The sequence below is a fragment of the Astatotilapia calliptera genome, chromosome 16, assembly GCF_964374335.1.
Source record: "Astatotilapia calliptera chromosome 16, fAstCal68.1, whole genome shotgun sequence".
NCBI classification, from domain to species: domain Eukaryota; kingdom Metazoa; phylum Chordata; class Actinopteri; order Cichliformes; family Cichlidae; genus Astatotilapia; species Astatotilapia calliptera.
The window spans coordinates 12,289,405-12,304,397 of NC_137437.1; the positions used below are offsets into that span (position 1 = coordinate 12,289,405).

The window sequence follows — 14,993 nt, forward strand, 5'->3', positions numbered from 1 at the left end:
TCACTGAGGGTCGTGCTCAGTTATGTGTGTGTGTGCGCGAGTCTGTCTGTGGTGCTTGTTGAATTAACCTACTCTTACTTTATTTGCTATAGTCTTTTTAAATTAATTTTCTGAGTTTGCTAATTCAGTTTGTGACACTGTCACTGGTGCTCTAGTGAGGAACTTCTTATTTTGCCCTTTTAGTTTTGGTCTGCAGTAATTTATTGATTTTCATAATCTAAAAGCCATGATCTGCTTGGTGTTATTTGTTGTTCTGGAATTATTCCTCAGGACTGTGTATCATCTGACCTTTACAAATCTGTTTAATGGAGACGATTTGTCCATTTCTGATGATGAATGACCTGGTACTTGTATTGAAACTTTCCACTCAATTTAAGCATTCACAGTGCTTTCTAATACTAATCTCTACAAATAAATTAATCACACACATTTTCATACATTGTTTTACTTACACTTAACCAAAATTATATTTTTACACAACCATGAAAAGCAGTTTGAGTTCGTATGACTATCACATGTATATACGGCTTAATTAAGAACATATCAAGTTTGAGTGGTTGCATAGATGCACAAACCACTGAAATATGCAACTTCCTCTGAATTTAAAAGGAGAATCAACTGAAACCAGTGAGACTTTCACACTTCAATCATCCTGTGCTGCAGAGCTGAGCTCTCCGAAACAATCCAAATCCATGTATGCAATGGAGGCAATATCTGCAATACCTTCAACAAATTACACAGGTAAAAGGGAAGTGATAGAGCAAGGAGGTTATAACATCTGTTATTACTACTGAACATTTGTTTGGGTTTCTTGTTTGTTTGTTTGTTTGTTTGTTTGTTTGTTTGTTTGTTTTTCTTTTTGTCTTCTTTTCAGGTCAGAGGAGCTCTAGGAGAAGTTTCTATTTGGGTGTTATTCTCTCCCTGAGCCTGCTCGCTGTTTTATTGCTGGTTGGACTTATCACACTTAGTTTCTTCTGTGAGTTGGATTTTTCATGGATAGTTGTTCTACTGATCATCAGTCACCATGTGAATGATTAAGAGCTATTTTTTAATGTAATTTAATGTATGTAATTTTTAATAAAAATTTGGAATGCAATGTGGAATTTTTGATTCTTCCATTTCAAGATCCTCTTGAAATTATCTTGAAGACGACAAGATCACAGCAACAATAACTTGTACAAGCATAAAACTGGTTTACATAATTAATATGTTTCAAAAATTACAGTCAGAATTTTAAAATATTTTTTATTTAGATCTTTTGTGACAATCAATGTAAGCATCAATGTTATTTCCTTTTATTTCAGACCACAATTTAGCTGAACTTATGTCGGCACGGACTGAGAAGAGCAACCTGCTGACTAAAAAAATCTCTGCAGTCAGTAACCAACTTTCTTCCATGACTGAGGAGCGAGATCTGCTGACTAAAAAGACTGAAGAGCTTAAAAAGCAGAGTGAGTCCTCGTGTGAGCTGTTGTGTCTCTAAAAGGTTTTTCTCGGAAATGTAGTGATTCATTTTCCAAACAAATGATCAGGGCTCTAGAGTGCGACCAATTTGGTCGCAAATGCGACCAAATTGTTCAGTGGTCTCCTGTATGCTGCACGTTCAGTGCAAATATTTGGTTGCACCGGGACCTCTCTGATTGGCCGTGGTCTAGTTGAAAGTGTAGGTGGAAGTGGGAGGTGAGTAGCTTGAATAAAGCGATATCAATTCATTAAATCCTGAATCGACTTTTAAATATAACTGTGTTTTGCCAGAAACGCCAGATTCTCAGATTAAAGCTCACAAAACAGACGGACACGCTGTCGGAGCTTAGCGATCCTGATGCATCCGGTCCGCGCTGTGTTTACGTCTTTTTGCGCTGATTCTGAGCTGCAGGTTTTGTCTCTCCAACCAAAATTCACCGAGCTGAATTTTGCTGTTTTGCTTCCACGACTATTAAAATCACACTTCATGCACAGCTAGCGCTCTCTCTATCTCTCTCTGTACTTCAAGAACGGTTTCCCGTCTCCAATCTCTGTTTTCTGTATTATTCATTCGCTTATTACCCACCAGGCTGTCGGCTGCTGTCTTTTTCTATAGATATATGTAATATATAATCAATATAGAAGAAAAGGAAAAAAGTATTTTTTTAATATTAATACAACTGAATTAATATCTAATTTATTTATATTTGATATTAATCTAAATATGCAAGATAATGCTTGGAAAAACTTGAAATAAATATTTTCTAGTACACCCCATGTCCCCCCACCCCCGCACCTTAGATTCACCCTTAGATTAGTAGGATGATTTAAGCAATCTACCTAACCATCCTATCAGGCTAAACTAGCAGTTCATCTGCATATTTTAACTTTATTACCTTTATTAGTCGGATGTAGCTTTATTGCAGATTTTTGCTGTGTAAACCGAATAAGTCAGATGAGAACAGCTGCAAATAATTTTTTTTCATGGTGGAGTTTGTTGAACAGCTGGCTTCATTAAGGACTCCTGGCAGGTTCCCAGTAAAGTTTTAGCCACAAGTGCTGCTGTTTTGGATGCAACAAACCAAGACCAAACATGCATTCTTCACTCCGCCTGAGCTCACCCTCTTCATTAAGGTGGGGGGAGGCTAACATAAAACCATGTATTTAGCTAACTCTGACGTGAATAGAAGATGCTTTTGTAACGTCATTTTCAGATTTGAAGTCAAATAATATAAAAAAAAAACTCTGTTCAATTTTTTTTCTTTTGTAGGCTAGTAAAAACATGCACAAGGCAAATATCAGAACATTGATATGCTCTCTTTTCTTCATTGCAACTCCCACATGCTCCTCTAAAGGCTTACAACAACACATTTACTCGAAAACTAAAGCACACAGACACAGGCACAAAAACACTTACACAAAAACACGTCATCCAGGAGATAAAATACTTTTTGCTTGTTTGTTTTTTGTCTCCTAATAATGTTTAAAACCTTGGAATGATTAGTTTAGGCTGTATTATTTCATTGGGCACTACTGCACTTGACATCATATATTTATTTTTGCATCTAAGAATTTTTTTTAATATGGCCTGTAAATACATGAAAGAGTTGCAACAGCAATTTCTAAAATATAAACTGATGATGAGTTCATTTTAAAAGACCTGTGATTTTTTTCTTTTGAACATTTATTATTGCCCATTAATAAGAAAAAAGTACTTTTTATCTGATTACTGAATGGAATAACTGATTATTAAAATATTGGTTGCAGCCCTAAAATAGATTAAGTACAAAAACTGTCACCATAGTAAATATACACAGGCAAACAAATATAAAAGTCAGGAGGTGAATAAACTATAGATAAATCTAATTAAACAGATCAAATGAGCATTGTTGTAAGGTTCATTAAATATTTTTCATTAACCTTACTGAAATATTACTTGTTTTTAATTTCTTCTAGTTATACAATGTCCTGCAGGATGGAGTCGTTTCAGCTGTAGCTGCTATCTCCTCTCTGGAAGCTCTGGTTCCTGGGATGCAGCCAGAAGGGACTGCAGATACAGAGGAGCAGATCTGGTGGTTATTGATTGCGCTAAAGAACAGGTACAGTTCATATGTATGTGTTTTACTGTGTTTATACATGAATATTCATATTCGTACCCCTCATTCATTACTTCTGAGTGTGATGAAACCTGCATTTTTGGAATTTGTGAGATGTCTAGTTTTAGCGGTGTGGTGGTTGTTGAAATGGTTTTGTGAGCTTCCAGCTAAGATTCTGCTGTTCTGCCGCTCAGACACTGAGCAATGGCTCTGTGCTACATGCATCCTTGCCATTCAAAGACACTTTGTATAGATTATTTTCATTCAATACTAAATTGTAAATGTTGTTTTCAAGGAAGCAATTTTTTATTCAGTGTCCTCATAAATCCCTTATTTTTACACATTTGCTACTACTAGATTAAACACACATGAGGTTTAAGGCGTTGTTACGTTTCGGTGTTGTCGGTGTTTTGTTTTTGCGTGACTGTCATGTGTTTCCTGTTTTACTTTGAAGGTCTGTTGTTATCTTAGGCTACGTTCACACTGCAGGCGAAAGCGCATCAAATCCGATTTTTTTGACCCTATGCGACCCATATCCGATCATGCTATGACAGTGTGAACGGCGCAAATCCGATATTTTCAAATCCGATCTGGGTCACTTTCGTATGTGGTACTGAATCCGATACATATCCGATGTTTTAGAAAGCGACTGCTGTTTGAACGGTCAAGTCGCATTAAATCCGCCTTTTACGTCACCGACACAAGACTGAAGCCAATTATCAGCGCCCGAGAAGACATCGCGAACGCTTCCTAGCCATCCAGTGTAGATGTCAGTGAAACTGTTGGGAAGACAACGTAAACATTTTATTTGTACTGTATAATCTGTACACTGAAAAAAAATTGGAGTGACATTTACTTAAAAAAAGCTAGGCAACTTTTTCCACACAGAAAGTGCTTGTAATCTTTACTCGGGCTATTTCTAAGTAATATTTACTTACTAGAACCATCTATTTTTTATGTGAAATACACAAGTAAATTGCACTGGCAATACTCATCTATAGGTTGTAACTTTTACTCAGAATACCATTGCATCCAATTACAAAACCCAAGTGAACATTGCTGATATTTCTTTGTGTTTCTTACTCATCTTTTCTTTGTTATATTCTATGTAATTATTAAGTAATATTTATTATGAATGTACTAGTTAATATTAATCGAATTGAATAAATATTCTTATTATTCTATTAAATAATAAATCAATATTTTCCAAAACAAATATTTGCAGCTTAAGAGACACTTTTATTTCACAGTTGAAATGGCATAGATATATTTAAAATATCTACATAACATTATAACCACAAAAAACATGGCCATAGAACTTCTTGATCGCAAATTTCAAAACAGAGCATATACACATATACAAAAACAAAACAAAACATGCTATTCAAAAACTCAGTGTGCACTGTCCCCTTTCTTCTAATCAACTTTCAGAACACATACATCAACTCTGTCCATTAACAGTTGCAATCACTACCTTTGCAGACATTCTCAGAACGTTCAGGACAGAAAGAACTTGTATAAAACTGAGCAACATTTGAAATTACTGTCAGAAAACAGACAAAATGCAAACAAATTAATTGTACTGGACAAAAGCACAAATAACACTGGAACACTCACGCTAAAAGTTTCTTGTGGAGAGACTGGACCTTTGGTGACATTTTAAGGATGTCAAGCTCAAGAAACAGCTTCTGAAATACCTCAAACGTATATTTCAGTTTCAGTGGGTAACTTAAGTTGACAGCATAGATGACACCCATGAGCAGGAGGCAAGCGTTTGTCACACTTCCGCAGTCCTCCAGAATTTCTGTCCCCTCAATGATGACCGACACGTTCACAGGATCTTGGTTTTCCTGTGCCACATTGGGATGGATTACGATCTTCATCATGTGATTACTGCAGTCCTCTTTCAATGCTTCTTGGCTGACGTCCTCCTGTGAAAACAAACAAACCACAATTAGAAATAACTAGAATAGATTCCAAGTAAAAGAAAAGGTTAAGAGAAAAAAAATGTAAAAATAAAAAAGAGGTACACTCAATTTAGTATACTCAAATCAAACAATATTCATATGGCACTTTTCATACGTAAAGTTACAGAACGTGCTTCACAGAGGCTGACCCTGAGACAAAGAAAATCCCTTTTGGGGGCCATCCAGCCTGGAGCTGTCCATGGGACGGCACGCGTGTTGGTAGACCAGAACCATTAAATCATTAAAATAGGTTATAAAGGTATAATCAAATTAAATACTCTTTTGCTCATAAAATAAAGTTAATAAGTGATCGTTAAATAGTCAGAAAAAAACCAGACAAAAGGCAAGTTAAAGTTTAAGGCAGATAAGATAAAGATTAAATATGATTTAAAAAATAAAGGGTAAGAGCATAAAGATTTAAGAAATTAGTTAAAAGCCTGATTGAAAATATTAATCTTGAGTCTTTTTTAAAAAACATCACGAGTGTAGAGAATCTTTGACCTTCAATATATCATCACAAGTGAAGACCAGATTATAAGGTTAGACAATTTTAATACAGTCATTATGATCATCAGATACCTGATGGTCTTTGATCAGCTCCTCTCCACTCTCTCCAAGATACTCAACTAAGCAACGAATGATAATGTCCCTTCTGCCATCGACATGATGCTATTAAACCCAAAAATAAAATTTATTGCAGAAAATACACAACATAACATACGTAACATACATACATAACAGCACATACAGATGTAAACAGAAAGTTACCCATGGAGAATGTAAGCCTGCAGCTACATTCTAACATTGTGAAGTGTACAACTTAACATGAATTTCTCAACGATGTGTGTTAAGACAAGAGTCCAGTGCATGTCATAATCTGTGGGTCCAGAAACTGTCTCTGCCCAGTGAGGAAAGTTTTCTGCCTCATCACTGGACATGCAAATGAATTTTTTGCAACATATCAGTACCTCCTATCACAATATTAACCAGTCAACAAATCCTGCCACAGAGTGCGCCCCCAAATTATCTGCCACCACACTGACCACAGTCCCTTTAATGCCTTTCCCTAACGCTGGAACAAAAAGACCATCTTTCTCCAAGCTTTGGATATCTGTTAACAGTGGCTCTAAAACTCGCTGGAATCCAAACTGCTTGGTGTCTTCAGCCTTACACAGAATTGCAAGGTAGATTGATGTCAATGTGGAACGTAACTGCACCGGAATGTTTCCCAACACCCAATAGACAGCTGTGACTTTGTGCTTTTTTCGAGATGTCCCAAGAGGATTACATACTTCAAAGTCATCAATGTACAGGATGAGACTCACTCTGTTCTCCTCTACAGAGAAAAACTTGTTGTTTTGATAGTGAGATCCATCACGAAATGTCTGGTACTTAAAGTCATTTTTAGTTTTTTTTTCACCTTCAAATGTGTTTTCTTGAAAAGACTTACTTAGGACCTGCACCAAGGAGGGCAATATTGGGACATACTGGAAGGTTTTGCCCTTTTTTTTTATCAAGTATGTGTTCTTCTGGTTCAACAACTGAAAAATGCTTCTTCATAAATTCTCTTCTCTTGTAATAAGTTGTGAAAGGGCCACCTGTCCCCAAGGCAGTACTTATAGGGTGTGTCTCACAAAGATTTTTCACTAAATCTGAGATAATGGCTGGATCCAGATCACAGTTATGGCTTTTCAAGGTGGACACCACCACATCTCTTAAAAGTGGACCAGATGCAGAGGTGGATATAAACTGAAGCTCATCTACTATTTCATCAATGCATTTGTTTGGGACATTGAACATGCTTTCTAACTTTAAAAATAGATGGCCAAATTTCTCTTTTATATCTTGAGACAACTCCTGTGGTTCCCCATCCCAAAGCTCTAAGCTCTCTTCCACATAGGTCTCATCCTGAGCAAACATGGGTTCATTAGGTTTGCTTTTTAATACTTCAGTTTTAAAATCCTCAAGGGTGTGTGACTGGTGTTTTCTGTGTCTATGTGTAGCAAAGGTGGAATAAATATTTGTACTGAAGTTGCAGTCTTTGAAGACACATGCAACTACTTCAAACTTCCTTAAGTGGTTGTTAAGATGCTCAAAATACTGCTTCTCTGAATTAAAAAAAACAGAGCAGCAAAGTAGACAAGTAAATGAAAGAGGTCCACTTTGTGTGACCATCTTCACATGGTGTCGAGACAAATGGGTCTTAAGGGCATTAAATGTTTTAAACGAGCAAGGGCAATCAGTGTGAAGACAAGGGACTGACTGGCTGCGACCACCATTTCCATGCTTTAGTCTGTAGTGTTTTAACAATCCCAACCTCTTCTCTGACTCAAAGCTACATATCTTACACATCCATCTCATGTTGTGGCACCTTAAACAGACAAATTATGTGACAAGTTAAACCTAATCGTTACTAATTTGATCTTACCTTGTGGAGTTCAAATTAGCAGTCAGAAGGTCCTATGTTCTGTAAAAAAAAAAAAAAAAGAAAAAAAAAAGAAAAAAGGTTATCTATATGCTTTTCAACTAATTTCTACTAACTCAAGGATGCACACTGATATAAATTTTTTTTTTTTTTTTTTTTTTTTTTTTTACATATGTTAGTTCGGTGGCAAATTTAAAACAGGTCAATATGAAGACTTGAGTGAAATCGAGTGCGTATATCGTTTTTTGTTTTGTTATTTTTCAAAATACACCTCATGGCAGCTGTGCAGCAATTATTTTAAACTGGACCGTGGTCGTTTTATTCACAAAGAGGTTAGTTAAGGCAGCAGGCGTGTGTTGTTTAGGTGGCCATCTAAGCTGTAAAGTGCTGTGGGAAATTCTGGACATACCTCCTGCCAGGAAAGTTAGTCAGCAAGTCTAGCAGGAAAATACACTATTTGCTAGCGCAGCTTCTTTCAGTGCGGAGAAACTGACTTAAGTAGGTGAGCCAACAGGAACGTACAAAGTTTGTTCCGCTTAAAACTTACATTCATGGTTCTACTTCTTCCCATTTCCGTCAAGTCTGCCAACCGTCGAAATGTGAACCATGGTATGTCTGAAGAAAGACCGCTCAAATGTGGGGAGGGGCTTTGACGTCATGCTCCGAATGCAGAGAAGGTGGCCATATTCACTGATGTCACTCCATTACATTTTACTTGGAAATATCAACTAATTAAGCCAATGAATTGGTTTAGTGAATATTACTTGGATCGAATGATTCAATTTACATACAAAACTGAGGACACATAATTACAAACAATCCTCAAGTAATGCACTACAAGAAAAACTGCTATTTTAAACTAATAGCACTGAATTTGTATTTTTTTGTAAAATTTATATAGCTAATTGAAATAATAATTACAGGGCCAAAAAAACATTTTTTTCAGTGTAGATTCTGACAGAAATCTGCAACTATCCTTTGAAGCACTGCTCCTCTAAAACAGCAATAAGGATAATTATTAGGTTATTTACATTATTATGTAAATAACAAAATAACTTAAAGCAAAAATTGGGAAACGTAAAGTCGGAAGTCTTTATATTAACGGTCATCAGTCAAACAATATTGTTTGCTCAGGGTATAAACGGAGTTCGTTGTGTGTGACGTCTTCTTTTGCGCATGCGGGCCGCTTTGAGCGTTCACACTGGCGCGTTTGCTGTCGCATTTTATTTATAGTGTGAACAAGCAGACAAAAAAATCGGATTTGATCAAAAAATCTGAATTGAGCATTAAGACCTGCAATGTGAACGTAGCCTTAGTGTGTTCAGGTTACGTTTCCTTGTCTCGTCAGGTCTAATTTGCCCCAGCTGTGTTTCCCTCCTGTGGTCCATTCCCTGATTGCTCCTTCTATGTATTTAAGCCCTGTGTGTCAGTTGGTCATGGTCGCGATCTCCCCTGTGTTGTAAATAGTTTGGTGTTTTGTTGTAAATAAATAGTCCGTTGTAAATAGCTGTGAATGGGTTTGTTAATATTTTCGTTTGAGACACCTTCGTTTTGGGATTTTGGTGGAGAGCTTTAGTTTTTTTCTCGTGTTTTTTTTCTTATTTTTATTTTCATACGTTGCACGCCGGTTGCCTAGGCCGGGGTGTAACAGCGTGGACAAGTTTGAAACCTTTTGTCCTTAAAAATGGAAAATTGCTGAAAATAAAAACAGCTATCACTTCAGTCTTTTATTTTAGCTCCTAATTTGATCAATTCTGCTCTCAGCTTTGCGGTCTCCTGTATGCTGCGCGTCTCGTTTATGCTCCTTTCTTCACTTTTACTTGACAAGCTTCCATCTAGGCTTTCAGCAGGGCTGAAGATTCAGCTCCCAAATACTGACGGACCTATAATAATTGACATATGAAATTATTTTGCAGCCAGTTATAATTGATTATATAGTAAATTTAATTGTTAACTACAATTGAGCTGTTTTGGCAAATACATCTTCAGATGAGAACTAGAGGGTGGGTCAAAGCAGGAGAAAAACTATAAAAACTGACATTTTACAGCAAAGCAAACAAACATACTATACATATTTTTATGTCCCAGCAATTATTAAACCCTGAAACAGCTGTTACTCCATCTCACTCTGGATACTGTGGAAGAAGTCTAGTGTGTGTGTAGTATAATGGTATAGCTTACCACAGACATGAGCGAAAAAAGATAAATATGGAGCCATACAGGCTCGGACATGACCGGATTAACAAGGCCTGCGTCAGGTGTTGAGGTACCAGAACATTCTGATGAGAAGTGGGCTGCTCCCTGAAGTCCAGTACCCATCACTGTGATTTAACCATCGCAGTGATTATCACAGACCCTGAACATGGTCTAGTAATCATCACAGTGAAGAGTTAGACAGCACCAGACTTCACCATGGCCACACCTACTGGCTGAAGAGGCTGAGTATTCACTGAGTCAATGAGAGACACTCTGAATGGATGACTGAAGGCCGGAGAGTCCTGATCCCCAAATACCCCAAGAAGGGACTGGTCCTAGCCTTGGTACCAAATGGAAGCTTTTGTCAAGCATCATAGTGGGTAAACTATGGTTCATTATAGATTAGATTAGATTAGATTAGATTAGATTAGATTAGATTAGATAGAACTTTATTAATCCCTCGGGTGGGTTCCTCTGGGAAATTCGATTTCCAAAAAAGCACAGCACCGACAGAAGTTACAGAGTTACAGAATATTATATATATATATATACACACATACACACATATATATAAATACAGAGACAATATAAATAAAATATACGAAGGGGATAAATAGAATAAATAGGAATAAAAAATAAAAATACAAGTGAATTGCACATTTCAAGTATATGAGCGGGGCACAGAAAGGAGGCTACTGGTAGACCGAGCAGTTGTCTGAGACAGCAAGACTAGGCTCAGCAACCTGTGCGCTGCCTGGATAGATGCCCCACACCTGGGTTCCTGGAATGCCTAGAACTATACAAAATCAACAGGACCCTAAGAGCCGTCATCAGGAACTCAATGTGTATGTGGCGTACAACACTAGAGCCCATACATTAGAGACCAACTTCAAGCCCATAGCACAAGTCACCATCAAGTGCAGGTTCTACCAAGGAGATGCATTGTCTCCACTGCTGTTCTGCATAGGCCTGAAACCGCTCAGTGAGTTCACTGACAAGATTGGCTACGGATACTGACTACGGAATGGGCCAATCGTCAGCCACCTCCTCTACGTGGATGACATCAAGCTGTATGCCAAGAGTGAATGTGACATCGATTCACTGATCCACACCACAAGGATACACAGCAATGACATCGGAATGTTGTTTGGACTGGAGAAGTGTAGTTGGATGATAACGAAGGGAGGGAAAGTAGAACTGAAGGGATCAAACTACAAGAAAGCAACATTGCCCTTGAGTACCCCAGCTACAAGTCCCTGGGGTACTCAAGGGCAAATGGGAACCATAAGGAGACCACTAGGAAAGCTGCAACCACCAAGTACCAGGCAAGTCCCGAGGAGTCAGCTGAAAGGTAAGAATAAGATCCGGGCTGTCAACACCTATGCCCTGCCTGTGATCAGGTACCCTGCAGGGATAATAAGCTGGCCAAAGGAGGAGATGAATGGCTCACTAGAGCCGGCCAAAACAGCGAACTCACAGCACATTGTTGTCAAAACCCCCGCGGTCTTTCGCTACTCAGGTTAAACATGATATATAAGTCACTTATTTAACTTCAAAATGTTATTGTTTGGCTTTTTTCAGTGTTTTGTTTGTGAGTAAATCAGTTTGGCTGAGAAAGTTTTCACACAGCTATAAATAGCTGTAAATAAACGTCAAACAGATAACTGATTAAACATAAGTGTGAGATGGTAGAGATTTTACTCCAGTGTCCAGTGTTATATTTTAGGGAGCAAAGAGCAGACGGCTGAGTTTATTAAACTCCACCAAGACAATCTGCAAATTTCATTAAAATGTATGTATAAACTAAATAAACTAAATTCCCAAATGGGAATTCATGTTTTTGTTCTTTCTGAACAGGAGTTCCTTACTAGGCTCACCAAAACATCGACTTGGATTGGTTTACATGATAAAGAAGAAGAGGGAAAATGGAAATGGGTAGACGGAACTCCTCTTAATCTGAAGTAAGCTGTCATTTTGGCAGATTATATTAATTATATTTATAATACATGCTGCTCACAAATAAACTCACTAATAGACTTAGATGTCAATCGCTGAAAATCATAAAAATTGACTTATTTTGATAGCCTTATGGTGGTCATACATGATATTAACTAAGCATTTTAGAATGAAGAATGTAGTTTTAGCTGCTTCCTTATTTGCCATGGGGTTACCACAGCAGGTGAAAACACAGGGTTTTGATTTAGCACAGATTTTAACCTGGGTAATTGTCTCCTGGAATTAAACTGGGGATATTATTTGTGTAAGTCAAATGTGTTAACCACACAGTTAAAAATGAATAACAGAAATAAAACCACATATAGGAGACACCAGCCAACACTACCATCATCTCCTGACAGGGAAACACAAACAAACAAACAAAAAACACAGAGTAGCTTATTTTTTTCACCAAGTTTTGTTTTGCATTTTGTTGCAATTTGTTCTTAACAGCTACAGAGTTTGTAGATCCATAAATTCAGTGGATTAATCAAGCCAGGAAACTTATTTTATCATCTGTAATCTTTGATGTTATAAAAATCTTTTCATCCTTTTCTTGCTTTTATAAATGTTTCAGATCTAATTATTTTCTCAAAGATAATAATTGTGCTCACTGATCTGTCAGGTACTGGGCAAATCGCCAACCTGATAATGGCGGTGGAGACCCACGGTGGGGTGAAGAGGACTGTGCTCATATCAGGACATCTGACAGCACTTTGTGGAATGATGTTTCATGCAGGGATTTTCTGCCGTGGGTCTGTGAAAAAATACCATAATACCCACTCCTGATCCTTTATCATTTATTATTTTCTTTTTGTTTTATTCCTCTCTGAATACCTATTTAGCTAAAGCATTGCAGTGCTGAGTTGTAGCTATAGCTATATACTGTTCACTTTTATAAATAGATTTACTTCCTGTTGTAAAAAAAGAAAACATAATTTAGCACATGAACTGAGGTCCAACTGCTGATATATCAGTTAATTTTACATTTTAAGAGAACCAGTGGCCAAAGCAGAACTACAGCAGATTCTCTGGCTCACTGCATATTAGTCATATGCATGACTGCACGGCCACTAACAACTCCAACATCATTGTGAAGTTTGCGGACGACACTACAGTGGTGGGTCTTATCACCAACAGTGATGAGACGGCTTACAGGGAGGAGGTCAGCGCCCTGACCCACTGGTGTCAAGACAACCATCTCACCCTCAACGTCGCAAAGACAAAGGAGTTGATAGTGGACTTCCGGAGGTGCAGAGAAGTACACACCCCCATCACCATCAGCGGCGCTGCTGTGGAGAGAGTGAGCAGCTTCTGTTTCCTTGGCGTACACCTGGCTGAGGATCTTACGTGGTCAGTACACACAAACAAAACAGTGAAGAAGGCGCAGCAGCACCTCTTCTTTCTCAGGAGACTGAAAAGATTCGGCATGAGCCCCCGCATCCTCAGGACCTTCTATCACTGTGCCATTGAGAGCATCCTCACTGGATGCATCACCACCTGGTATGGCAACAGCACCGCCTACAACCGCAAAGCTCTCCAGCGAGTAGTGCGGTGCTCTGAACGGATAATTGGAGGTGAGCTTCCCTCCCTCCAAGACATCTACAGGAAGCGGTGCCTGAGGAAAGCGGGGAGGATCATCAAGGACTCCAGTCACCCCAGCCATAAACTGTTCAGACTACTTCCCTCAGGAAGGAGGTTCTGCAGCATCCGGTCCCGTACCAGCAGACTGAGAGACAGCTTTTTCCATCAGGCCATCAGACTGCTGAACACGTCATAGACACCTCAGCTTCACTACTGGAACTTCAACACTATGCACTCCATACTGTACAGTAACGCCACTGTTTTGCACATATTCAACTCTGTATATTTTATTTTATATATTCTATTCATTGTTTACTCTATTTAATTTGTAAAATATGTGTACACACACACACACACACACACACACACACACACACACACACACGTAGAAAAATATTTAATATACACATCCAGAAATGCATATACTATTATATATTGTACATATATTTATTAGTTTCAGATGTAGCCATTCTTGTATTTTGCTTGTTTACATTATTGTATTTTGCACAACTCTGTTGCTTGTGAAGCTCGCACACAAGAATTTCACTCACATGTGCTGTACCAATGTACCTGCACATGTGATGTGACAATAAAAGTGATTTGATTTGATATGTTTATGGATAATCAGAAGTTGTCACAATATGTTAGTAGTTATACTGATGTCAGGATATTGTCCTCAGTCAACAGGTCCTTTTATGGCAGCAATGAAATGCAGTGGAAATGGGTTTTTTGGGATTAAGTTCATTTTCATGGCAAAGAAGGACTTTTCAATTCATCTGATCACTCTTCTAAACGTTTTGCATTATAAGCAAATTGCTATCATAAAAACAAAAAGCAGCAAACTTTGTGAAAACCAATATTTGTGTCATTCTCAAAACTTTTGCTACAACTGTACCATGTGACTTGCTGCAATGCAGGGATATTGCGTTTTTGTTTTGTGTGGGGGTTTTTTTTCTGGCTTGTTGTTGCAAGCAGTAAAGCTGGGCTGATTGTTTATGATTAATAAATGATTAAGCACAAGTCTGTAAATCACATCTTATGTGCACTTTGGTTTAATTAATTAAGTTTGTTCTTTCCACCATGAAAAGAGGAAGAGTGGGCCACCGGAACAGTCTGACAAAGGTTGTATCAAAGTGTTTTTCCTTAAGAAGTAAAAAGAGTGAATTTTGTATATACACTGCAGCTCCTCACCATGTGTGATGTGATAGCTCTAACTTTGGGTAATAAGAAAGTTACTGCTGTATAGCTAGTTTCCACATAATGTGC

The 14,993-nt window shown here is 37.9% G+C and overlaps 1 protein-coding gene and 1 long non-coding RNA gene across 3 annotated transcripts; one reads left to right on the plus strand and one right to left on the minus strand.

Annotated features, from left to right (window-relative positions):
• The first annotated feature begins 635 nt into the window (after positions 1 to 635).
• On the plus strand, positions 636 to 14,761 carry LOC113007535 (CD209 antigen-like protein C). The gene is made up of 6 exons (XM_026144204.2): positions 636 to 741; positions 875 to 976; positions 1,305 to 1,451; positions 3,421 to 3,563; positions 12,006 to 12,109; positions 12,769 to 14,761. Exons 1-6 carry the CDS (start codon positions 693 to 695, stop codon positions 12,917 to 12,919), a joined length of 696 nt encoding a protein of 231 aa, XP_025999989.1. The 5' UTR covers positions 636 to 692; the 3' UTR covers positions 12,920 to 14,761.
• Positions 4,779 to 8,902, minus strand: LOC113007536 (uncharacterized). 2 transcript variants are annotated; one of them, XR_003269922.2, is made up of 4 exons: positions 8,500 to 8,902; positions 7,956 to 7,994; positions 6,107 to 6,196; positions 4,779 to 5,491 (listed from the first exon to the last, which is right to left on the minus strand). It is a non-coding gene; the product is annotated as an uncharacterized LOC113007536 (long non-coding RNA). The 2 variants fall into 2 exon arrangements; XR_013902133.1 differs by having other exon boundaries at positions 4,779 to 6,196.
• Positions 14,762 to 14,993: the final 232 nt, after the last annotated feature.

What these genes read in the sequence shown, in the direction of transcription:
- LOC113007535 (XM_026144204.2), top strand. Translation starts at nt 693, where the DNA reads ATGTATGCAATGGAGGCAATATCTGCAATACCTTCAACAAATTACACA. An exon ending in TATCACACTTAGTTTCTTCT is followed by an intron (nt 977 to 1,304) that starts GTGAGTTGGATT and finishes CTTTTATTTCAG; the next exon opens with ACCACAATTTAGCTGAACTT. An exon ending in TGAAGAGCTTAAAAAGCAGA is followed by an intron (nt 1,452 to 3,420) that starts GTGAGTCCTCGT and finishes AATTTCTTCTAG; the next exon opens with TTATACAATGTCCTGCAGGA.